General features: G+C 51.5%; 1 protein-coding gene across 2 annotated transcripts; it reads right to left on the bottom strand.

Annotated features, from left to right (window-relative positions):
- Positions 1-3,089: 3,089 nt before the first annotated feature.
- On the bottom strand, positions 3,090-22,177 carry IFT27 (intraflagellar transport 27). 2 transcript variants are annotated; one of them, XM_007165672.3, is made up of 7 exons: positions 21,754-22,177; positions 14,767-14,846; positions 14,381-14,440; positions 12,687-12,746; positions 10,566-10,683; positions 9,541-9,650; positions 3,090-3,314 (listed from the first exon to the last, which is right to left on the bottom strand). In XM_007165672.3, the coding sequence occupies exons 1-7, from the start codon at positions 21,785-21,787 to the stop codon at positions 3,216-3,218; spliced, it is 561 nt and encodes a 186-aa protein (XP_007165734.1). In that variant the 5' UTR covers positions 21,788-22,177; the 3' UTR covers positions 3,090-3,215. The 2 variants fall into 2 exon arrangements, with proteins under 2 accessions (XP_007165734.1, XP_057413608.1); XM_057557625.1 differs by lacking the exon at positions 12,687-12,746.
- Positions 22,178-26,060: the final 3,883 nt, after the last annotated feature.

The raw sequence follows: 26,060 nt of genomic DNA, 5'->3' as shown, positions 1-26,060 counted from the left end.
CCTGGGCGCCACTGAATCTGCTCTGACTGCCATCCCAGTTTGGGACAGGAAATTTTTAATTTGCAATATACCATTTTAAAATACACCTTTTAGCACCAGAATGCATGTACTTTAGCTACAGCAGATAGCCTCCTACTCTCCGAGTCTCCTCGCAGAAGACCATCTAACCAAGGCAACTTTCCCAGTCATGGAAAACTAAGGGCTGGTGCTCACGGCAAAAACAGTGTCAGGGTGAACCACTGGGGCCAGGACACCCCCCTGGGGCTGCCTCCCATGCCATCCACACCTGAATGGGGAACTCTTCCGGGGTGGGACCCCAACAAAGAACTCGGCAGGGAAAGTGTCTGAGGGACCATGTTGGAACTGGGGTCTGTATTTCTAAGCGACCACTCCAAAGCACGATGGGCCCCGCTGTGTTCCCACACTCCCACTCACCCAGGTTTCTCTGCCCTCTTGGTGGGTGAACCCAAGTGAGGCCAGCAGGCAGCAAAAGGTACCGCAGAAGGGTCAGCTTCACAGAGCCAGGGAGTGAACAGAAAGAGGCCAGGCCCCTGCCTCAGACCACTCCTCGCAGAAGGAAGGAAACCGTGGAGGACAGGGAATGTCCCGAAGACAGCAGGAGAAGCGCTCAGCTCCTGTGCCCGTCCACGGCAGTGGGGGACCCTGGCGCCTATGCTTTTGGGGTTCCACTGGGGTTGAGAAGTGAAGTGTTGGCTCATCTTTCTCTTCTATGGCCTGTAGGTGATTCTAGGGCAGGGACTGAGTCCCATCCATCTCCAGATCCCCCAAGAGTCCACGCACACAGCTCAGACCCAGTGCCAGCCGCCAGGTAAAGAAAGTGGAAGGCGGGCTTTCCACTTCTGAGGGGCCTATGAATCAACCACACCGAGAGGGGCCAGACACTCTGCCCTCTCAGATCTTGCTGAAATGTCCCCTTCTCAGGGGCATCTTTTCTAACCTATTTCATACCGCTACCCCCTCCCTGGCACGCCCTCTGCATCCCCTGCTCTGTTACCATCCATCAGATTGCCGGATTTCCCTAAGTGAACCTCTTTCTCACCCCACTAGAATGTAAGCATCCTGAGGGTAGGGATTTTTGTTTTACTCTCCAAGTCCCCAATTCCTAGAACAGGGAGCGACACTTTGCCCGCAGCGTCCCACCCTCTGTGTGGGTCCCCACGGGAGCCCCCTGGGGGCCATGAACAGCGGAGGTGGGAGCACCTGCTCCCCCTGCTGGTGGTGCAGGCTTCTGCCCCCCTCCCCAATCCCCCTGGAGGGAGCCAGGCACAAGGCTAGGGGATGCGTGCCCAGCTCCCCCAAGGGCGCCCTCACCACCCTGCCCCTGCAGCTGGCACCAGGCTCCGGCAGCTCTGCGAGCGCGCAGCTGGGGAGCAAGGTGCCAGCCTCCTCTTCTCGGCAGTGCCCTCTGTCTCGTCTCAGGAGGATTCTCCTGGGGTCTCCAGTGCCTGGTTCTGGGGGCGGGGCCGGAGAGGGAGTGGTACCCATCCACCAACACTGTCCACCCTCACTCCCTCCTCCTCTTGACCACGCGATTTTCTTATATAAACAGCAAAGAGCAAGGAGTGGAGGGGCGGGGGTGGCTCCTGGTAGCAGGGCCAATTCTGCCACCTCCAGGATGCCCCGGGGAGGGCGTCTGGCCCCAGCCTTTTGTGATCTCTTTAGGAAGTGGGTTTCTTAGCATCTCTTTGGCCGCAGCCGTGGGTCCCAGTAACCAATTCTGGGGCAACTGGAAATGTCCCCTCCACGTCTCCTTGGTTGTTTATTGTAGATCTTCCCTTCTGGAACACGGGCCAAGAGACCAACAGCTTGATGTGACCAGTGCCTAGGAGAATGCCCGGCGAATTGCAGGCCCCTATCTTCCGAAGGAAACGACTCACTGGGAAGATGGCTGTGGTTACAGTGAGTCTGTGTTGAGAAGTGACAGGAGGGGGGATGGGAGGGGCCTGAGGTGGCTGATACGTGCCCGATGCCCTTCACGTTATGTCACTTCTCACAGTGATCTTGAGGGGCAACCCAGCCATCACCTTCTCCTGCTCCCGGCCAAGCTCAGGTGATCCCAGGAGAGGGCGGCGGCTGTGGGCCGGGCTCTGGCATCCACGATTCTGACTCTGGTTCCTCATTTGTAAATGTAGGACAGCAAGACTCCACGTTGTTAAGGATTAAATTAGCTAATATGTGTAATGTGCTCAGCTCATGTAGAGACATGGCAGGTCATAAACAGGAACCAGAGTTAATTTCCATTATGACTGCTATCACCGGGACAGACCCAGAATCTGTCTACCGCCAAAGCCAGCACCCTGCACAGCACCCCCACTCCCACCAAGAGGGGGACTGAAAGAGGGTGATGACCCTCTGGGGCCTTGGAGCTGAAAGAAGCTGAGACCCCCGGGTGAGGGTGACAGTCAGAGGCAAGCTTCAATGCCAGACCTCGGCCCGCAGCCCTGATGTAAGGGGCAATGAGGAACTTCTATGGGTGTTTAATCAGGGGAGTGAAATGATGAAAGTGGTGTTTTAGGAAGATTAATCTGGCAGCAGAGACAGGATGGAAAAGAATCAAGCTCAGTGCAAAGAATTATGACTGCTTCCCGGCTTGCTGAAAGGAGGGTCATTAAAGGAAAGTGGCCTCGTTCTTGGCTCCCTGGGTGCTCAAGGTTCCCGGCAGCTGGGAGGGGCTGCGTCTTCATCAAGAAGAGGCACCCAGGGCAGCCGGCAGAGGGCACTGCTTTTGCCAGGGACAGCAGTCATCACCAGGGGGCTCTGGCATCACCAGGGAGCTCTGGCTGAGGAGCACGGTGGACAGCGGGACAGGCAGCAAAGTTGAATGTGCTAGAATAAGGACAGGGCCATCAGCCCACTGGCCACGTGGCAGATTCCAAGCTGAGCACCTCAACTACGGCAAGTTGTGGGGTGAGCTCTTGCGGGAGGTCCTTCGGGGAGGGCAGGACACCCACCGTCACAAGCAACAGCTCCCACCACTGGAGGCTGCTCTGGAAGCAGCAGCCAAAGTGTAAAACGGCACCAGGGCTGCCCCGACCAAGAACGGAATGAGCTGCTGCTTCTCCATTTTTCTCCTCATTTTATTTAAAGCTGTCACGATAGATTGGAAGTGCCCGGGCAACTCCATCTTCTCCCATCTTCCGAGGAGACGGAGCCCACGGCCAGGTTCCATCGCGGGGAATGATCCAGGCAGCCCCTCACACCAGCGCCTGGAAAACCTCCAGCTTCTCCCGGTACAGGTGGTGAAACTGCTTGGCCAGGTAGTGGAAGGGGGCTTCGTAGTTTTCCATCTCCTTCTGGAGAGACAAATTGAAGAAGTCAGTTGGTTGGTTTTAGGGTTGTCACAGAGAGCTGGCATCGCCCGCTCTTCCCTCCTGCCAGGGGCTCCGCCCCCTGCCCCAACTTCTCCTTCTCACCACTCCCACCACTCAGGACAGCTACTACCGTTCCTCCCGTTTTACAAGAAGGAAACTGAGACGCAGAGAGGTTAAGGTCACATGCCGAAAGCCACACACTTGCCCGTGATGGAGCTGGGTCTGAACCTAGACCTGCTCCTGCAGAGCCTGTACTTTTAGCCACTTGCACTGTGTGTGTGACAGGATGTTAAAATGAGACTCTTTCTCGCTTAGTTTTGACTGAAGCCCCAAAGGTCAAAGCAAAACAACAGATGGCAAGGACCTCCACGCTCTGGAGGGAGGACCGACAGGCTGGAGGTCGGGGAGTGCTGTGGCATTTCCCCCGGGATGCGGGCGCTTCTCCCTCATCCTGAGGTCAGTGGGAGGGTCCCAAGAGGAAGCCTGCAGCCCGGGGACTTAGGCCAGTGCTGGACCCAGGCCTGGGAAGCATCAAGGTGAGGCTGGGGTTGGCTGTCTGGATGGCCAAGCAGGAGAGGGCGGACTGGGGATGGCCTGCAATGCCTCCTCTGTCAAACTGGGGCTGCAGCAACGCTTCCCTGGACCAGCAACGGGCCCAGCGGAAGCCCAGCCTGGAGCTGTCTTAAAGGGACTCCGCGGGGACAGCCTCCAGGAGGGTGATGGGTCCCAACAAGAATGGACGGCCCGGAATTGAGGTCGCAGGAAGGGTGAGGAGGTGTCCTAGCCTGAGGAGGTGTCACCTGTGAGGTGGAAGCCGCAGGTGAGAGAGCGCCCCTGATGGGGGCAGGGAGGGCATCTCTGACACCTGGCAAGTCCAGGGGGGCCACAGCAGGTCCCAACAGAAGTGAGCTGGTGGGGAAGCACAGGTCCAGAAACACAGACGCAGCAGCCTGGCCCTGCTTCCTTCCCACAGCAGGCTCAGGAGGCAGCGCTGACTTTACGAATTTTGACAGTCACTCAGGACTGGGCATTTTTAATAAGTGAAATAATGAATAATTTTGTGACTAAAGGTGCCCAAAGGATTTTTTTATTATCTGAGAGAGATCAGAAAAGTTCTGGAACTTGCCCTAGATTTTCTTCATCTGGTAGGAAGAACCAGCCCTATAGGGTGAGCCTGACAGGCTCTGGGAGAAAGAAAATGGTACCCTCTCCACTTAGCTATCGTGTCTCACTCTCTATGTGTGCATCCATGGGTAGTTTAAATTTTTTTAAAGAAATAAGTTGGAAGAAGAAAGCACCCACTACTTTCAAGACAGTAGCTCAAACTATGAATGCACAAGAACCTGTTTTCAAACAATCCGTAGCTGGTGGCAAAAGTGCAGCCTTGATAAGAGGTAATGAAATATCCCCAACATAACAGAAGGATTTCCAAACCAAACGATGGAACGAAGTCATCAAGCTCAGTGCCTTTGTTTTATAGACAGCAGTCCGGGGCCCAGGGGTGCAGTGGCCCAGCTGGTTTACACAGAGCCCAATCTAGAATTCAGATGCCCCAAATTTGAGAAGAGCAGCCTTTTCACTCTGCCAGCTGGGGTGACAGAAGCGCACAAAACGAAACCAGTTCCTGCAGAAAGTTACCGGACTTCCTGTCCCCAAAGTGGAGGAGACAAGTCACCAAGAGCAGAACCAGAGGTGGCAGTGCTGAAAGGGTACTGAGAAATGAGAGGACAGCTGGTGGCCCAGACGAGCGTCTATACTAAACTCATGACTGCCAAGGACCGGAAGGCTGTCACTCTTCAGCAGGACATAAGAGGAATAACTCAGTTATATTTGCAAGACACTTTTGATTGTACAGAGCATAACGTCCTAGGCTACGCCAAAGTCAAATAGCAAAACGTTACGTCGGTTGCAAGTATAGTTAAGCATTGAATGGGAAGAGAATGAGGCCTGCAAAGCACATGCACAAGGATTTCTAACTGAATCTGAAAGCTCTTGAAAGCCAGATCTTCGGAGAACGCAACATAAAAAGTAGGGAATTCAATGGAGGCAAGTCTCTTTATACACATGGAGTGCTCCTGAAATAGCAGATGTAAACAGAACCATTTTCCAAATGCATTAGGAGGGCTTGCCAATGATAGGAATCCTTTTGTTAAATGATGAATCATAATCTTGCTGACATCGTTTGACAGCTGTAGAGTAGGTCTGCTTTGCGTGAAGAATCTTTAGAGCAGGCTCAGACTAGTGCTTAATCTGGCCTAGAATTCTGCCCCTGAGACTCCCAAAGTAGGCTCTGTGGGAGGCCAGAGCCCCTTCTAGAAGGTTATCAAGCTGGACAGACCGGCTTGTGTTCTAGTTCTGGTTCCACTGCTCGTTAGCTGGGCAACCAGGGAAAGCAACACAGTCTTTCTGAGTCTGTTTGTCATCAGTAAGATACGGATAGCAGCAGGACTGTTGGAAGCCTAAATAGATAATGTGTGCAAGACACTTAGCACACAGTAGGTGCTCAGAAACATCAGTTCCCTTCCCCTCACCTTCCTGCAAGGGAAGCCATCCCTATGGATCTTTCCTGAACTCGCTTTTATTTAATACTGTCCAACTTCTTGCAGTAATAAACAATGCATTTTAAACTTTTAACTGCTGTTTAAAGAAATGCTCTTAAATTTTTTGGTGTGAAAATGCCAAATTTTGAGGGGTGTTAGAAAGTCAAAGAGAAACCACAAAGACCTCAAATAGCCAAAGCAATCCTGAAAAAGAACAAAGTTGGAGGCATCACATTTCCTGATTTCAAACCCTATTGCAAAGCTATAATAATCAAAACAATACGGTCCTGGCATAAAAACAGACACAAAGACCAATGGAACAGAATTGACAGCCCAGAAATAATTGCCCCACATATATGGTCATCTAATATCTGACAGTGGAGTCAGGAATACTCAACGGAGAAAAGATAATCTCTTCAATAAATGGTGCTGGGAAAACTGGATATTCACATGCAAAAGGATGAAACTGGATCCCTATTTTACACCTGCCAGAAATTAACTCAAAATGGATTAAAGACTTGAACTTAAGACCTGAAACCAAAAAAACTCCTAGAAGAAAACATTGGGAAAAAGATCATTGTCAGTGGCTTTGGCAATAATTTTATGAATATGACAACAAAAGCATAAATCAGTAAGTGGGACTACACCAACCAGAAAGCTTCTGCACAGCAAAGGAAACCATCAACAAAATGAAAAGGCAACGTCCAGAATGAGAGAAAATATTTGCAAACCACACATCTGATAAGGGGTTAATATCCAAAATATACAAGGAATTTGTGCAACTTAACAGCAAAAACACAAACACTCTGATTAAAAAATGGGCAAAGGACGAATAACAGATATTTTTACAAAGAAGATATTCGAATGGCCAACAAGTACATGAAAAGGTACTCATAATTATTAACCATAAGGGAAATGCAAATCAACCACAATGAGATATCACCTCACACCTGTGAGGATGGCTATCATCAAAAAGACAAGAGATAAATGTTGGTGAGGATGTGGAGAAAAGGGAGCCATCGTGCACTGTTGGTGGGTATGAAAATTGGTGCAGCCACTATGGAAAACAGTATGGAGGTTCCTCAAAAATGAAAAATAGAGTTGCCATATGATCCAGCAATCCCACTTCTGAGTATGTAACCAAAGGAAACGAAATCACTTCCTTGGAGAGATAGCTGCATCCCCATCTTCAATGCCAAGAGAATAGTCATGACAGTAGTCAAGACATGGAAACAACCTAAGCATACACTGATGAATGAATGGATAAAGACAATGTGGTACACACACACACACACACACGAATACTATTCAGCCATAAAAAAGATGGAAATCCTGCCACTTGTGACAACGTGGATGAACCTTGAGTGTATTATGTTAAGTGAAATAAGCCAGCCGAGAAAGACAAATATTGTTATGTTCTCACTTATGTGTGGAATCTAACAAAAAACAAACTCAGAAACAGAGAGTAGACTGGTGGTTGCCGGGGCGGTGGGGACGGGGGCAGGAGAAATGGGTGAAAGTGGTCAAAGGGTACAAAACCTCCAGTTTTAAAATGAGTATGTTCTGGGGATGGAATTATAAAGACAAAAGAAAGTCAAATCGCCATATAGGTATCTCCTTTAGGTCTGCAGGACAATTATGGCTGCATTTAGAAAGAGAGGAGGCGATGGGCTTGGTGTCAGGACTTGGCTGTGTCTCAAATGGCATTTGGTTATATCTCCTTTTTAATTACAGCTTTCTTAAGCGAGCTGCCGGTGGTGCTTTTGTTGGCATCAACTCAGGGGGGGACTAGTTAACTTGCACAGTTAATACCAAGTGCTTAACTGCAGCCTCGTCAGACATCATTTATACCCTCCCGTTTCAATTGTGTAGCGGCAAACTCCTGACCAGAGTTTAAACATGCAGCCCAGTGGCCTTTGGTGATGGAAGTGTTGGGAGTGGGTGTTAATTTCTGAGTTCCGTCAAGAGTTCCAGGGAACGTGGGATATTGGGGTAAGGAGGCAACTTCATAAATGTGAATGGAGGAGGAGGGAATAGGAAGATACTGTTTGCTGTGGGTGGTACAGCTTACTGCTTTGCTCAAAGGCATCCTGCATAAAAGATGGGCAACCCTCTATATAGTAAAAGCCTGCTAATTGGAACTTCACTAATTTAGCATTTGTGATCATTGGACCAGAGGCAAAACTGACATTTATCTCTGCACAATCTAGGAATACAAGGATTTAGTCAGTAATAATAGCATAAATGAGATTACTAGAGGGAATATTTATATTTAAAAAAGCTAACATTGACTGAGCATTTACTATGCCTCAGACTTTGTGCTAAGTGTTTTTATATTCACCAGCTGACTTAATTCTCATATTTATTACTCAATGAAGGATATATTTTACTATCCCCACTTTATAGGTGAGGAACCTGAGGCACCAACAGGTTAAGTAACACACCGAGCGGCTCACAGCCCTCACCATCGGAGGTCAGAGCACCTGCCCGCACTCGCTACTTTCCCTAAGGAAGCATGCTGCTTTGAGGGGGTTTAAGAAATTCACATCCATACAGCAACTGAATAGCAGCATTTGTCAAATTTCATAGATGCAACAACAAGAGTGCCTGTAGCTTAAGGAGAGTTTGAGTAGAAAACGACCTCAGGGCTATTTATTAACTAGCCCACTGACTCTCTGGGAGGACCAAGGAATCAGTCGGGGTCAGAGGCCACAAGGCCAGGAATGAAGTCCAAGTTACCACCATGGATGTTTCAGGCTGTGCCAGATATGGCAAGTCTCCCCAGCAACCCCAGGAAGGGGCACTGCAGCTGGCACCTTGGTCCCTGCTGGCTCTGAAGTGGGTGTTTCTGGGCGGCTCCTGCAGGGGGGTGTCTTCACTTGACCCCCTTCCATAGTAGCACACGAGTGTGTCTGATTGGTGCAGCCTGGGTCACATGCCTGCACCCTGGCTGCAGGGAGGCTGGGACATCAGAACTCCCCACATAGGAGGGAGCTTCCCACAATACTGTGAACATTCCCAAATCATGATTATCGGGTACTGAAGGGGCCAGGAACAAATCCCTCTGACCGCCCCCCTTCCCAAGGGCTCTTGCTGAATATACCAGAGGACACTCCGTGGCCTGGCATCACCCTGGGGCTGCGGCAAGGTGGGGGCAGGGAGCACGGAGGGGAACCAGAAGTCAGGGATCCTAGTCCTGGTTCAACCCTTCGTGAGTCAACGTGACTCGCTCAACCCTGCGTGAGTCAACGTGACTCACGGGCCGGTCACTTCACCCCAACACAAAGTGGGGAGTGGGGGCCAGCTCCTGGATCATGGGGCTGATTTTAAGAGTCTATGAAATAATGTGCCAACAACACCGTAACCCATGATGTCTCATGCCAACATCAAGTATCACTGTAACTGAACACAATACACTTTTGTGTTTCTTACTAATTGAGATCCAGCTTTTCCCAGGGCTGGCCAGCCAGCCAGCCTGCTTGTTTGTAACACACGAGTGACTCTTGCTATGCTGAGAAGAGGTCTTGGGCTAAGGATGTAAACATCAGCTCCAAATTAGGCTCTGCATATGGTGGACTAACAACTTGATGCATGTGAGGTCATGTGAAAAACCGCTTCCAGCCGAGGTCCGCTCCAGTCTTGGCTACGGTGCAGCCGGAAATACTTACCACGGATGTTTCAAAACATTCCAGGCCTTGGCCCAGTGCCCATGCCCGCGTCTGGGCCGACTCCACCACTCGCCTGCTGGCCAGGTCTGTCTTGTTCCCCACCAGCGCACCTACTCGAGAGAAACAATCAGAGCATCGCATTTAACCGTGGCCGTCTGGGAGGACAGCTGGAGAGATAAAAGAGCAAGCAGCCTAATTTTGAGGTGTGTAAAACCTCATCTGAGAGAGGCTCCCTGATCCGAGGTGATGAGCACGACCGGAGACCCTGCACCGGCCCCCGAGGGCCGCAGCAGAGCGAGAGGCCGGCGCTTTGCACCTGCAGCTTTCGCTCAGCCCCTCTGCTAGACCTCCCGGGTACCTGTCCGCCTCCTCTCCCTAAGGCTGCAAACCGTGAAGGCGAGGACCAAGCTGATGTGAGCATTTGCGATCATTCCTAGCACATGGAGCAAACTTTCAAAACGGTCATTAACACTAATCTGAGGGCTGCGCTCAGAGTCAGGGATTCAGAGGTAATTTGGTTCTGTTGCCAGCTGCATCCGCTGCGGCTAATTTTTGAGCCTGTCTCTGGAGATCGCTTTCCCTGGTCTCTAATGAGGAGAATTTGTTGATCTCACATAGGGATGAAAAATAAACTGATTGAGAGCATTCAGAAGTGAAAACGGGCCTTGCATGTTTACTGGTGCCCCACATATAGGAGAAAATGAGGATTGCTTCCCTGGGGTTAGCTTTCCGGAAATAACAACTCATATTCCTATCACAGCACCTTCCCCCTTATTATCTTGAGTCACCCCATAACCCTGCCAGGGGGGGTGTCAGCAGGCCCATTTTACAGACTCACAGAGGTGGGGCCTCTCACTGAGGTTTCCGTGGTTGCTGAGGCAGAGCTAGGGTACAGTCCAGACCATCACACTCAAAGACCAGGGCACCCTGTTTCTGCACCCACAGCCATTTCTGCAGTGACCTTGTGCTCTTGAACTTGAAGGTCAGAGGTGCTGCTGGAAACTCCGGATGCCTGCAGCTCGTACCTGGGAGGGTGGCGCCTGGAATCTGTGACCGAGCCTTCTCCAGCCACTTGCTGCAGTTGGTGAAGGACTGCTCGTTGGTCACGTCGTAGACGAGACACAAGAGGTTGGGACTCTCCCACTGTGCAAAGGGGACAGGATGGGGACACGTCACTGACAGCGAAAGTGACTTCTAGACTGGGAGGAAATGTGGCCTTCTAAGGGAAGGGACACGTGCGCAGAGGGAAGTGAAAAATTCTAAAGGGGATGTGAATCAGAAAACCGAGCCACATCCACAGAAGAAAACGATTCACCCACAGGAATGAATGGGAGGGCTGGGCGAAGCGGCGGGGAAGGCCTAGGCCCAGGATGGTGACGGCGAGGGCGAGAGCTCGCACCCGTGCCAGGCTCTCTGCTGGGCGTTTTCTGTGCATCATCGTGAAACCTCCCAACTTTGCAGGGCTGGTCTGAAGATCCCTACTGTGTAGCTGAAGAAACTGAGTTCAGAGAGGGTAACTGACTTGCCCAGGTCACACAGGCTTTAAACACCAGGGTGGGGCTGCGGCTTTTCTCTACCCAGAAACGCTTTGCCTGCCCCGGTTCCATTAACTCATTCTTCTACTCATTCTTATAGAGGGCCCACTATTATGCAAGGTGATATGCTTTTCTGCTTTGCAGGCCTGAAAGAGCATCCTTTTTTCATTAGCCACTCACTGGAAGCTGGTTTGTTTACATTTCCCTAATAAGGGCCGGCTTTTCAAAAGGCAAAGGGCACTTTCTGCTTCTCCTGCAGTGTATCAGCCCTAATCCAAACCAGACCAGCAACTGGACAGGGTTCGCTGTCCCAATTAAGAACCAGGGCTATGCTCTCGGGGGCTGGCACCTTCAGGGGCTGCTGAGTCCTGGGCCATCCTGCTGCCTGGCATGGGGCCGTGGGGCAGCTCTGCTTCGGATGTGAGGCTAGTCCTGGTGTGTGTGACTCTTGGCGTTGCCCTGGTCTCTGGGGACCCCCATCCTGCACAATTAGAGCCTGGTTCATTTCTGGGGTGTTGTCACCTCCCAGGGTGTGAGGGAGAATCCTTTTCCCTCCAGTTGTCCTTGGAAGGTCAGTCCAGGATTGGCTCTGGAGGCCTCACCTTCCTGCCCCTAAGGCAACCCTGGCTGCCCTCCTGGAGGTGTCCAGGATGGGAGGAGCTTGGACTAAATTGATGATCCCTTCACACCTTCACTCCACAGACTAAAGAGCTCTAGCTACAGTCACACTGACCACCCCTGTGCACATGCAGGAGAGACCTCCTTCCTCCAGGCCCCAGTGAGGGGACCCAGCATGGGCAGCGTGTGACCCTGACTTGTCCAGACATATCATCTCCTCCACTGGGCAGCGTCGGACAGTGTACATGGGAGCCGCGTGGCAAAACACCAAGAACTGATGCGTGAGGCCAGCCCTGTGTGAAATTACCATCATTAGATCTATTTCTCTTAGGCGGAAAAAAAAGGGTGGCAGCAAACAGTTTCTATTAAAATGTAGCTGTTCTTGGAAAGGCAGGGGAGGGCTCTGGAGATCTCAAACCTTCTAAGTAGCTCACTGGCCCACATTAGCGGAACCGTTACCTTGGAAGGTACAGCAAGCTGGATCCTAAGAGGAAGGCTGGGCGGGCTGGATGAGCCTGGGGCGGCAGCAGGGGCAGGTCCCAGAGCAAACCTAGGTGGGACCAGGGGTTGGGCTGGGAAGGTGAGCCTCACTGTGGGGCCTCTAGGGCACCCCCTAGTGGGGAAGGAAATCTTTGCTCCAGACCCAGGAGGTGGAGGAGGGCTGAAAGCACACCCCCAGGAGGGGGTTGCTCCAGAGAAGGGAGGCCCCGGAGTGGGGGGCTGCGAGGACCGAGGTGCTCAGCTCTGGCGCACTGGGAGCCAGCCATTCCAGGGCTGGGGGGAGGCAATCACGAATCACATGCAAGAGCTGCTCCTACCTGCCAAGGGGTCACAAACCCCAAGGCTGGGAGGAATGCCCCTTACAGGATGTTGCCATGGTAGCTTCTCCTGGCGGCTGCAGTGAAGTGAAATTTCTGTGAGGGCATCGCTAAGGGGCAAACCTTTGGCGGGAGGTGGTGGTGATAGTTAGGAAAAAGACTGAATGCTACTTGCCAATTTATCCAGCATTTCAGAAAACAGCTCCTTGCCGGCCGAGTCAAGAATGAAGAGTTCCTGGAATCAGAAAGACAGGTCCCAGGAAAGCCTGCACATGGGGAAAGCCCTGGCTGCAAATCCCCGATAGGACTCCCAGCGCACCTTCAGGGTGACACACGCATGCGCACGTGCACACACATTTGTCTTTCGCCCAAGGCACGAGGAAGACGGCAGGAGGGGGAACGAGCTCAAGTACCATGGTTTCCCACCCCAACTGGCTCTTTCTGGGCGGCATCTCACCTCTCCTAACCCCGAGTGCAAAAATACCAGGAACAAGCTGACTTCCCACCTGGCAGAACAGAATGCTAGACAGGCTGACAAGTGCTCTGTTTTCCAAAAGGTCATTCTGCACTTTGTTAACCAAATTGATTTTCAAATCTTGAAACAATCCTTTTTAAAGGAGGTCACCGAGGAGGCCTGGGGAAGGCATTTAAATTAGGACAGTCTGTCATGGTTCTGGATGGCTGAGGTGTGATTCTAGCAGAGGGCGCAGGACGACCCTTCCTGCCCGTGTCCGAACCTTCACCGGCCCAGGTGAGAGCCCCTCCCCAATGCTGCCATTCCAGGAAGTCTCCCCTAATTTCCCCGTTAACTTCCCGCTGGCTCTGGCCTCTGGCACACGCTGCCTGAAGGTCAGCAACCTCCTTTGCTTTGCACATTGGTTATTGGTGCATTCATCTTATCCCTTCTCACTGTATCCGGGGTACTTAAAATTGCTTTTTGCTCATGGACCTCTTTAAGAATCTAGCAATTCTTAAGCCTTCTCTCCAGAAAAGCACATGCAAACCCAGCATCTTACAATTCAATTTCAAGGGTCGAGGCTTCCCACAGTGGGACCCAGGTTAGGAACCTCAATACTTGGTAAGTTCTGAGGGTAAAGACCCAGAGCCCTGTCTTCCTCACTTCCTCTTCCTCATCCCTTCCATACAATGCTTCCCGTGTTCCCCCCAGCCTGTTCCTGAATGCTCAGACAAGTCTAGGCCAAGTCCTGGCACTTTTAGGTAGCTAGTCAGACATGAGTGGGTCTCGCCCTATCCTGGACGGGGTCATCTTTCCCTCCCCAACCTGGACACTAGTGATCAGAACCCAGCCAGAGACCCTCGCTCTTCTAGTCAAAGACCACCAGCCTTATCAGGACCAAGCAGGATAAACCCACCAGCACAGGTCGATGCAGGTGTGCCAAGACCTAAAAGGTGTCTCAAGGTAACCTGGGGTTCATTATGCCGTATTTGTAATACATTAGCATTGCGGTTTGGGTGCTCGTGCGCAAGCGCCTGTGCACTAGGAGAAATGTTACAGAACCTAAAGCTGTCAATCAGCTTGTCAGTCAAAGGACGCAGGACACAGGGAGGGACCACCACTCTAAAAAGCCCAGCTCTACCCCACTGTGGGCTGCTTCTGGTTTCCAGACAGCCCACTCTCATTCTTTCTTGGGAGTGTACTCTTGCTCTGCTTAAGAAAACTCTTAGTACTTAAAACCGTTCTACGTCTCTCGACTGAAATCTTTCCCTTGAGAAGGCAAGAACTGAGGAAATCGCTGTCCCCCCCGGTGACAGCACTGCCTCTCTCCCAGGGAGGATGACAGTGACCACGGAGCCCTAGGGCGCGGCTGGGGCAGCACTGAGCCCCCTTGGGGCGAGGGCACCACTCACCACACTGTCCCCTGTGTCAGGGACTGGCACTGTCTTCACCACCAGATCCACCCCTGTTGTCTGTGGAGGAAAAGGGAGAACACGCACGTCAGGGGTCCCAAGGGGATGCATGTCCCCGGCTCCAGTGTCTGTGCTCTGGACTCACTTCTGGTGTGGAAGTCAGAGAGGCCCTAGTCTCGTCCAACCCCCTGCCCACGAGCGAGCCGTACACGGTGACCAGCCGACCACCGCCAGGCTGCTCCGCACACTGCCCTGTGCCCCGTGGCTTGTGGCCATACGGTCAGGCCTCTTAGGGCTTCTTAAGGACATTTGGAAAGTCACTGCCCCAGGGTTATCTGATCACTTGTCTTTAAGCCTCCGCCAGGCCTACGACGCCCACATCTCACCAGGGTGTAGTTCTTCTGGAAATGCGCTCCGTCGCTGCGGAAGATCTGGGCCAGGGCGGTCTTGCCCACGGTTGGGTCTCCTGTGAGGTCAGAGTAGAAGAAAAACACCGCTTTCATCCTAAGCTGACTGGAGGCTCTCCCACTACAGAACGCTGGTCTAGAAACCGAAAACCTTCAATGAGTTCTCAGGGAAAAGGTGCTTGATTCTCATGGGAACTTGCTCCGGGGTCGCTGGCAGGGCAGCGGGTCCGTGAGACCCATCTTCCAAACCCATGACGGCCAGTCTCTTTTCTTCTGGGCTAATCTTTTAATCTACGAAAACCCACCCAGAAGGTAACAGAGCTGAAGGAGCGCTTCTGAGCACTGGAAATAGAACTGACACTCTTCCACTGAAACACACCCGATGGGGAAAACCTGTCCCTTTCAAACTTGAAATTACATTGAAGTCTCGAAGGTAAGGAAGTGTGACCAGGGACAGACTTACAGGTTCAGCTCTCTAACGGAACCACTTTGAGTTTAGAGCATCCATCCTGAGAATCCTGCATACTTTTCTGGAGTGGGGAGGGAGAGGGTGAGAGTTGGGTGGGTTTCTACATTTATGAGAAACAAAAAGTCAGGGGCTACATTTGCCATCCTGAAGCTCATTTCCAAGTGACATTTTCCACCTCCACCTCCTGGTAACCCATCTGTGACCACTGCGGGCCCATCTTCCCAGGGCCTCTCCTCTAAGTCTATCGGCAACACCCACTGTTTCCTCTAAGCCCGTCTCATACCTACCGGCTCCATCTCCTCGGCTTTCCTTTGTTAGTGGAGAGCCCCATAAACTGGTACCTGGAAACTAAAGATCTATGTCACAGTTTCAAGTCTGAGACCTGGACCTTTCACAAGGTGGTCAGGGGCAATTTATTCTGGAGTTCCTCCCGGGCCCCCAAGGGTGCTGGAGGCTCTCCGTGCCCATCCTTAATTCTCCTGCACCCTCCCCACGTCCCCACCGGTGGCTCTGCGTGGCTTCCTTTGATACCACACTGTGTTCATCTGCAAGACCTTTTCCACCTTGAGAGTCTCACACTGATTCTCCCTCCATCACCCAGCACCCTGGCAGAACACCTGTGTGCTGCTTTCTCAGCCCCTTGATCCTCAGCAAAATCACCATGCTCGCATCCTTCTGCCTTGAATCCCTTGATGTAATCGTCTCACCTTCACCCCGTTTTACAGGCAGCTTCAACTCGCCTCTTTACTTGACTCCTTGATAGCCTGCCGCTCTGTTCACTTTTCAGTTTTGACTTTTCTCACCTATAATTTTCTCGTGTGAGACAATTATTTGCCTACTCGTGGCATTTCATTTCACGTGAACTCCTCCAGGTCTGAGTGAGCTAGTCCGGTCTTGCTTTTCTATTTGCCACCACTTCTTAGAAGGGAACCAACATGGGTTGAGCCTCTGTCATGGACCCATTCATACAATCTCATTCGCTCCTTCCCAGCCCCCAGGTCCCAGCCTCCACCCCCCGCCGGGGACTATCATTAACCTCATTTGACAGATGAAGATACTGAGGCTCAGAGAAGCTGGGTAACCTGCCTAGGATTCCAACATCGCCCTCTCTCCGCCAGATCCCACTCCTCTCCTAGAGCTCAGGGACCCTTCTGACCCATTTCTAACACTGCCCCTGCAGGTCCTCAATCCCGCAGCCTTCCGGGACACCGGGGGGGACGACCGTGGGCTGGACTTTCCCTGGGTACCCCCCCATCTCAGGGCAAACAGGGCACATCTGGTGCAATGACTGCATCCACCCTGCCGACTTCAATTTTGCTTCTGAATCCGGTTGGAAATTGGCTCTTCCCGCTTGTGAAATTCCCCACGGATTTGTTCTGGTTAATTTCATAACTCTTGCTTCCGACTGTCAGTCAGAGTCACCCACACTTCTGGAAAACCTCCTGTGTTGGCTGAGGAGGGATCCGAGTGAGCCCAGGAAGGGGAGACCACTAATAAACACATTTGCAGGGCAACAGAATGACAAGTGCAAATTCAAATAGCACAAGCTGAGAATCAAGGCGTCTGAGGGTGCAGGGAGGAGAGAAGCTGATGAGGGGTTTCATCGGCGGGGAGGACTTCCCTGGAGGAGGCTGAGCCCAGGGGTGACGGCGGGGGGTGGGTGCACTGCTTGATGGACAGGGTGCCATCTGCAAAGGCACGATGCAAGGTCACCTGTGACCTCGTAATTGCCAAGTCCAGTGGTTTTTCCTCGGTTCTCACGCTCCTCAATGTCTCTGAAGGATGAATCGGCTTGAAGCAGCACCCCGCCCCCGGCAGCCCTCTGGCCCCGGTGACCCCGCACCGGCCTGGTCCTCCTGCCGCTCTTCCTGCCTCCCAAATGTGGACACTCCAGTGGGCCTGTCCTTGGTCCTCTGTTCCCATCTACTCGGTCCCACTTAACTCTCGTTACCTTGACTGTCACTTCTCGCGCCAGGATCCCTCTCCCAAGCTTTGTGTTTCCAACACCCTGTGGGTGTTTCCACTGGAATGTCAGGCCTTCACGCGATCTCAGTGCCTACAGCCAGGCTGGGTCCTGAGCGGTCCCGCCCATTTATCTTACTTGTTCTCTTCACCACTCTCGATGTCCCCAGACTTCACCCACGGTCACCTCTGAAGGCTCCTCCTCCTTCCTCCCAAGGCCAGTCAGCCTCCTCTTCATTCCTTACATCATCTTCTGTGTCTCCAGCCCGCATTTCCTTTGCTGTCATGACCAACACTGCCCTAGTTACCTCAAACTTCAACCTGGGCTCCTGTCTCAGCCCCAAACCCACCCATCCATGCTCTGCCTTGTGATGCTGGAGCTGGGACTCTGCACACGTTTCTCTTTTGCCAGGGATTTCCTGTCAGGCTCTGCCAGTGTGAGTTCAAGAGCGAGATGGGAAGGCTGGGGGCGGGCGGGGGCGGGGGACTTGCTCCTTCCCCTTTGCTTGCTGTTTCTCTTAGTGTAATCCTAGTGATGGCCTTCACCCAGCAGCAAAGGTTAGTCGCTGCCTCCAACTGTGTTTTGTTTTGTGTTTTTGCACTTCTGGACCAGCCTGAGTATGCCGCCTCAGAGACACCAGCGCCAGTGGGCAGCGTCCCCTTCTCAGAGATCTGCACCTCAGCTCCCAGCACCCTTCTGCGCTTCGAGGTTCTGACAACCTGCCCTCTTCCCTCTTGCCCCGCAGCCCTGGGAGGAGGCTCCTTCCTGAAGTTACTCTCTGTGCTGCCTTACTGTCCCCTTTTGTCCTTCCAGTCCTCCAGTACCTGTTTAATGAACACCCCACACTAAATCCTCACTGTCGAGATACCTATGTAGTTTCAGCTTTTTGTCTGGACCCTGCCTCATGTATCACTTGGTACCAGGAGTGGTCTTAAGACACAGACCCTCAGGATGGTCTGGAATTGGTTTGGCGGTTTCTCACCCTAAACATGGGGCTGAGCTCCTGGCCAGTGGGCAATGGGTCCTAGTGATGGGTGGCACGTGCTGGCATCACACACTGGGTACCACCCCAGCCAGGCAGTGCCCCCTCCTCAGAGGTCTGGATCCCAGCTCAGGGTTGGGGGAGGTTCTTCTTCAAGCTTCTGACAACCCTGACCTCCACCCACCAATTCTGTGTCATCACAATGTTGTTTTCCGGCTTTTTCAGTTCTCTGACACACGCTGAACCAATTCCATATACTAAACTCTCTCTGTTGAAATGCCTAACGTATTTTCTGTTTTCCTGACTAGGTCTGGACTGAAAACCCTTCCCAACTGGCCCTATCTCCTTTTTGTTTTTCTCTCTGCTCTAACCCACCCTGAGCTTGGCATCAACAGACAGATCTTCATAAAACAGTGCTTTCCTCCGGTGACGCTCTCACACAGAGCCTGTCAAAGGATTCTTTCCGCTGTACACCCCTCCCCACCTTCCAACTCTGTCTCTGACTATCCCTTACACAAAATCTGGGCTCTACAGTCCTATTCTCTTGATCCCCGAAAATTCCTCGAAGATAACCTCCTTTCAGGTCACCCTAATCCAAATCCTAATCCTGCTCAGTCTCTGCCAGGCAAAGCTCAAACATGTCCTTCCTGCCCAGCCTCTGAAGGTCGTTTCTCGCTCCTTTGTCTTTACCTGCGTGGCTAGTGCAGCTCACTGCTGGTGGCACGAGACTTGACGTCAGAGCGGCCCTCCAGGGAGTCAGGTCTATCATCCCCATGTATGTCAAGAGGCAGTAAGTACAGCATGGTACTCAGGGCACAGACTACAGCTCCATCACTTACGAGCTGTATGACCTTGGGTCAGTAATCTCTCTGGGCCTCAGTTGCCACATCTACAAGATGGGGATAACAGCTTCTGTCTCATAGAATTGTTATGAGGAGTTAATGAGTTAACATGTACAGTGCCTGATATATATTAAGTAATATTTACGTGATTTGCAAGCACATAAAATATAGATAAATGTTAAGTGTTTTCTCTCCATCTGAATCAGAAAAATTAGCAGCTGTGCCTTGAGGTATTTCTCTGGGATCAAAAGGCATTCGATTCCTGTTTCTTGCGTTATAAGCTATTATGCACAACTCAGCACTTCCTTGAGTGCGGGGGCTGGCCGGGTTCACCCTTGTACTCCCAGTGCACCTTGCGTGGCGACTCACACATAGTAGGTGCTCAGTAAATATGTGGACTGAATAAGCACTTGAATTATCAGGTCCCTCGGTGACTAGTTACGTGAGAGAAAAAAGGCAGATTGACTCCATTTTAAACAGTCGGGGGACTTCCCTGACGGCGCAGCGGTTAAGACTTGCGCTCCCAATGCAGGGGGCCCGGGTTCGATCCCTGCTCAGGGAACTAGATGCCACATGCATGCCGCAACCAAGAATTCGCATGCCACAACTAAGGAGCTGGTGATCCACAACTAAGGAGCACATGTGCCACAACTAAGGAGCCCACAAGCCGCAACTAAGGAGCACACCTGCTGCCACTAAGACCTGGCACAACCAAATAAATAAATTAGATAAATATTTTTTAAAATGTGGTGTTTGTTTTAAAAAATAAGATAAAATAAAGAGTTGGCCAGTGAGGGGCCTGTGTGGTGAGGGTGGGGTGAAGAACGAGGTTTTGATGGGTGGTGGAGGTAGGGCTGTGTGCAGTGATTCACTCTGCTGAGGTCTTTTGGCCCCTGAAAACTTCCAAGAGGAGACAAATACCCTTGAGGCCTCAAAAGGAGGCTTCAGATTGAGGGCTAGGTTGGAGCTCAGGAATGACTTCCCAGGCAGTGGATGAAATCAGGTAAAACTAGTACCTGAGGGTGTGGGTATAAAGAAGGGCAAGGAGTCTCGAGTTGAGGCCTGAGGATGGTAGAGTGTGGGGCTAAGAACAAAGCCCTGGAAATCAGATCACCTGAACCTAGATCCCAGCCCAGCCAAATCCAGCTGTGTGACCCAGGGCAAGTGTCCTAACCTCTCTGGGTCTCAGCTGCTCCATCTGTAGAGGAGAATGACAATAATCCTGACCACATAGGGTTGTTGAGATGACCCGTGGTGAGGGTCTAGCACAGTGCTGACACATAGACGGTGCTCAGTAAGTTAGCCTCGTGATGGGAGTTGATTTAAAAAAGAAATAGGAGAAAGAACAGTCAGAGAGAGAGGCCCATTTAGAAAAAAAAAAAAAAAACTTCAGAAAAAAACGATCCCACCTTATCCATGAGGAAACTGAGGCTCAGAGAAGTGCTTTGTCCAAGAGGACACAGCCAATCTGAGGAACAGCAGAATTAATTTTGTGACACAATACTGCCCCCACTGGTGCTCTGGAAACTAGAGACTGCTCTGGAGAACCATTAATTTCTTTTGCTCAGTATGATCTGATTGACTATGGTCAGTCATCTTTCTGTGTGACCCTTTTATTTCCAAATTGGAAAAGTCATTAAAAATACCATCCTTTTCCGTCTGGAAGAGAGGAATCAAAAAAAGGGATCTCTTTTTCCTCTGCATAATTTCTCACTGCTTCTTTCCTGAACTGGTCAGATAAACCCGGAAAGGTCACAGGTTTCAACAGTAACACAAGTTAAGAATTTTGGAGGTAGGAAGTTAGGAATTTTAGGCCGATCTCAGGGTTGAAATCCTGCCTATGACCTTCCTTCGCTAGGGGGTGACCTTGGGCAAGAGACTTCACCTCAGTGCCTCGGTAAAGTCAGAACAATTCGGCACTTACCCCAGGGTGCTACCTACTGTGACAGGATTAAATGAAATGCACGTGCCTGACAAGCAGTAAGGACTCAGGAAAGTACATCTGTGCTCTGTGGTCCCAGGTCCATAATCCAGGCAAATGTTTTTCTAAATGAGCAGGAACACCGCAAATGTGCATGCCACATAGGCATTCATTCTACAAATATTTATTGAGTACTTACTATGTTCTACATATATGTTCTGGGTGCTTGGGATGTATCAGTCAGCAAAACAAAGATTCCCACTTTTGGGGATTCAACATTTATGTCCTCCTGACCATGAGGCAGCACTGTAACTCGGGGTCTTAAACTCAACACACATAGCTTTTTGCAAACTCTGGTCAACTGTACATTACTGTCTCCTATCCCTGTTTGCATAAGACTGGGGTCAGGAAAAAAATTCCATAAGTAAAGACCACCAAAGTCACTGATGCCTAACTTTGGGGTACAGCACCTGGTTTAGTTGAAGCACTTATGGTGCGCTTAGCCTGATTTTTTTAACGAGTCTACTCCTCCCGAGTACAGCTCTAATTGGTGACGGTGGTCTCAGAGTATGACAGGGAGTGAGGGAAACCACCTGGAGCTACAAATGTGCTCTGGAAGATAATTCTTCCACGCCTAATGAAATTTACTCTATCAGTAATTGCATTAACTCGCCTTTGCGAGAGAGAAAGGTAAAGAGGGTAGACAATTTACGTGAACAAAAGCTCTCGACAATTTATGAAGTCTCTGCACTCCGGAGACCGTATTCACCCGCAAGTTTTCAGTCTCACCTGCCAGGATGCATTTGGCTGCCAGCTTCACCATGGTAACCAACCACCTCCACGGACCAGACAGGAGAAGAGCAGCTGCTGGAGGCGTTGGTGGCTCTGCCTGGGAAGGGTAGTGGGGAGGGCTAGCGCTCAAGGGGCCTGTGGCCGCGGTGGGGACAAGGACGATGGGGCCTGGACCCTCCGGACGGCCCGCGGGGAGGATATCGGGCGCTAGGGTCGCAGCGGGGCGCACAGGAGCGCCAGATGGGGCCAGGTTCAAGGCCTCAGAAGGCAGCCTGGAAGGTGCCAGCGAGGCGATGCGGCTCTAGTACTCGGCCCAGCCCCTGGCAGTGCGGTCCGGGAATAGTGACCCAATAACACTCCGGCCGCAAGCACGGAGACAGATGCGCTCTCCAGGAAACCATACCCCGCCTGCCCCGCCTCCTCATCGTCGTCGTCCTCCTCGTTGACCGTCGATTGGCTGCCATCAAAAGCTCCCACCCCGAAGGCTCACGGAGACCAGTGGGAGGAGGGGGCGTGGCTAACAACATTTCCTCGCCGGATAATTCGTAGTAGTATCTGCTCTTCAAGCTTACCTCGCTTGACTAATAGTTGTAGGAGACGTCAATCATCTCCGCCTCCCGCCCCCGCACAGCCTGAAAGTTCAGGGAAAAGCAGTTCCAACATCGTGTATCCAGAAGTGGTGATAAAAGAAGCTTTCTGATTGGCCAGAGACTGGCTTGGCCCATCTTCGGGAGGAATGGGGACTCGCCGTATCCTCCTGCCCTTCTGGAGGTGGGTTCGCCCACGAAGTGGGCCGGTCGGGAGCGCGGGAGGCTGGAGCAGCGCCTGCCCCGTGGACAAGGTGCCGTTTCCCAGGCGGAGCTTTGAGCTGGTTTGACTTCGCCGAGGTTCTTGTAGCTCCCCCAAGTCCCAGATTCCGGGGAGCGCGGCCGTAAGGTGCATCAATCTCGCAGGGGAATCTGATTTTTAAAGCCCAGGGATATTATGCGCTTTAAAATGTAAAATATGAAAGTGTTAAAAGTGATGTCTGTGGAACAAGGACAAGTGAGGGATGTGGAGGAGCCGTTGGACTCAGGAATTGGAGGCTGTACTTTCCTCTGAGTCCAGCCCCTCTTGTAAAATGGACAATGTATCACATACCACATACGGAATGAAAGCGAGCCTCCAAGACACTTCCCATCCCACAGGGAGGCTCCGGAGATATCTGTGGACTTTCCGGGGAGGCCCCTCTTGGTGGCGGTCAGGAACCCCAGTCTGCAGTCACTGCTGTCGTCCTGACCTCGGCAAGTCGCCTCACTCCTGAGCCTGTTTCCTCATTTTTAAAAGGGGCTAGTGGAACCCACCTTCTGGGGTTGTCCTGAGGCTTAGAAGAGAGAACATCTGTAGGTGCCTGGGACATAGCTGGTGCTCAACGGTGACGAATGGATGAATGAGAAGAGATTTATCTGGACAGATTGGGTTTATCATCACCGTCATATGTTGGCCAGATGCATGCACCCCTCTTCTCACTCCCGCTGATTCCCCTGGGATGGCTGGTGCTGAAAGGGAAGAGCAGCCCCTCAGGTGAGACGCCTGCCCCCAGGATTCGCCATCACATGCCTTTCATTTGGCTACTGGCCTTGTGCAGGGCAATGAACACACACACGCTCTATAAATCGCTGTGAATGCTTCAGCCTTGAATGGGGAGTGAAACAATGCGAGTTGTCTGGAATTTTCTTTCCTTGGCAGTCATTCCTGGTGGTGTGGTTAAGACCTGTCTCCTGCATTTCCCTTACCTACTTGTCTTCTTTGGAGACATCGGGCAAGTCTGTCTCAGACACCCCAGGCCTCGGTGAGTCACGAAGCCTCTGCCTGGTCTTCCTGCCTTCGCCTCCATGCTGTCCTGTTAATCCCTTAAAGGACCTCTTGAGTGAGTCACCCTCCTGAGGCAGCTCCATGGGGCTCAGATGCTGAGATCTGGGAGCCTCAGTTTCCTCATCTGCGAGGGGCGGGGGTGGTAATAATTGCACCTCCCTCCTAGGGCTGTCCTCCTCGGCACCACATCTGCCCTGACCCTTTCCTTGCTGCTCCTGTGAGCGATTTTGGTCAGCACCATTGTAAGAGCATTTTGGATCTTCCCAGAGAGGTGGTAAACCCCATACGATGAATTCTACCACCTCACTCCACCATCCCAAGGGCCTTCTATACACCGTTGATGACGAAACGACAGCAGCATGACTGTCACTGGGTTTTAGGTGATCAGAGAGTTTGGGAGCCGTGAGGGCCCTTGAGAAATTCTAGTCTCACCCTTCCCTGAGCAGCTATAACAGAGCTGGCGTTTGCTGAGCACACACTGAGTGCTGGCCTCATTCTGATTGCTTTAAAGAATTCATTAATTTAATATTCATGTGCTTATTTGATAGTCACAGTAACCCCTGTGAGGCTTGCATCATCCCTGTTTGATAAACTGGGAGACTGAGGCCCAAATGAGGTGAAATCCAATGCCCAAGGTCACATGGCTAGTGAAGGGCAGAACTGGGAATTGAACGCAGGTAGACTATCAACCTCCTGCCCCTGACAGGGACCTCTCCTGCCTCTAATCCTCTCACACTTCTTCCCATCCTAGAGAGTAAATATTTATTGAGTTCACTGCACTAATAGCTCCTGCTGATTGAGCATTAGATATGCCAGGCATGTACTAAACCCTTCACATCCTCTCTCTTGTTGGATGCAATGACTCTGGGAAGTAGAAATTGTTATTCCTTTCATTTCACAGGTAAGGAAACTGAGGCCCACAGAGAGCCCAGGCTCGTGCAACAAGCCAGCTAGAATCAGAACCAACCGCAGGTCTCCTGATCTTGGAACCGATGTTTTTTTTCCATTGCTTGATGTAGTCTTTCCTGTTTCGTTAATAAGCTTTCCTTGAGCGCCTACCCTAGGCCAGGTCCTGAGCTAGTTGCTGGAGCCATGTAGTGAAGGTGACAGAGACCCAGGCAGCTCTGGCAGATCATGGACACGTGGGAATACCGGCCCAGTGCTGCAGGACCCTGTGTTTTCTAGAGGAGCCAGGAATCTGGATTTTTTGTGTGAATTCCCCTGACTCTCAAATTTTGGCAACGAACTTCAATTTAAAACACCGCAGCTGCGTGGAATACCTCTGTTGTCCGGTTCACTCTGGGGGCTGCCCGTTTGTGACATTTAGTCAAGAAAGACAGACAAATGTGTGAACAAATCCTCTGACAAGGATCGATACAAGACCCCAAGGAGCACCCCGAACCCTGGTTAGGTGGAGGGAGTTGGGAAAGATATTCTGGAAGGAGAGCCTTGAAAAGTGGGTAGGAATTTATGAGGCAGAGACAGGGGAAGGGACTTCCTGGGCAGATGGAACAGCACGTGCAAAGGCATGGAGTTGTAGGAGTGAGTTGAGCATTTGGAGAATGACAGGTGACTCTCTTGTCTTAGGTGTGAATGGGAGACTGTAAGAGATGGGTCTGACCCAGGCCTTTGCTCGAAACCAAATATACAGCGGAATGGCAAAAGAAAGTGAGGCAAGGCCTAGAACCTTCTTTGAGGGATTCATTCAACAAGGATTTTCTTGAGTACTACTTACCAAGTACCAGGGACTGAACCATCATCGTGGCTGTTCTCAGGGAGCATCCAACCCAGTGGGGAGGCAGGTAATCAAGCAGTGATGATCTATGACTGCTTGTGGTCAGGGTTGAGTAGGAAATGACTAGTTGCATTAAGAAAAAACATTCTATTCTGTGGTCCCTGGACCACACAGTGACTTGTTAGAAATGCACATTCCCAGGTCCCACCCAGACCAACTGAACTCTGGGGGTGGAACTCACCATCTGTGTTTTTATAAGCCTTTCTGGTGATTCAGATGCATGCTCATGTTTGGGAACCACTGCTCTTAGGTCATGCGAGGACCCACTTTTTTAACAAAAATTATTTATTTATTTTCCTTGTTTTTTTTTTGGCTGGGTCGAGCCTTAGTTGCTGCACACGGGGTCTTTGTTGAGGCATGCAGGATCCTTCCATTATGGAATGCGGTCTCTTCGTTGCGGCACTCGGGTTTCTCTCTAGTTGCGGCACTTGGGCTTCTCTCTAGTTGCGGCACTTGGGCTTCTCTCTAGTTGTGTCGTGTGGATTTTCTCTTCTCTAGTTGTGGTGCGCGGGCTCCAGAGCGCATGGGCTCTGTAGTTTGCGGCACGCAGGCTCTCTAGTTGAGGCTCACCAGCTCAATAGTTGTGGCACGCGGGCTGCCCTGTGGCATGTGGGATCTTAGTTCCCCAACAAGGAGGGATTGAACCCGTGTACCC

This window comes from Balaenoptera acutorostrata, chromosome 11 (genome assembly GCF_949987535.1).
Source record: "Balaenoptera acutorostrata chromosome 11, mBalAcu1.1, whole genome shotgun sequence".
Lineage (NCBI taxonomy): Eukaryota > Metazoa > Chordata > Mammalia > Artiodactyla > Balaenopteridae > Balaenoptera > Balaenoptera acutorostrata.
Note: the sequence above shows the minus strand (reverse complement) of the source record. Positions and strands in the feature narration are given on the sequence as shown.

Excerpts from the sequence above, each read along its gene's own strand:
- IFT27 (XM_007165672.3), bottom strand. The coding sequence starts at position 21,787 with ATGGTGAAGCTGGCAGCCAAATGCATCCTGGCAG. Across the intron at positions 12,747-14,380 it reads CTGACACAGGGGACAGTGTG|GAACTCTTCATTCTTGACTC; the intron begins GTGAGTGGTGCC and ends TTCTGATTCCAG. Across the intron at positions 3,315-9,540 it reads AATGTTTTGAAACATCCGTG|AAGGAGATGGAAAACTACGA; the intron begins GTAAGTATTTCC and ends TTGTCTCTCCAG.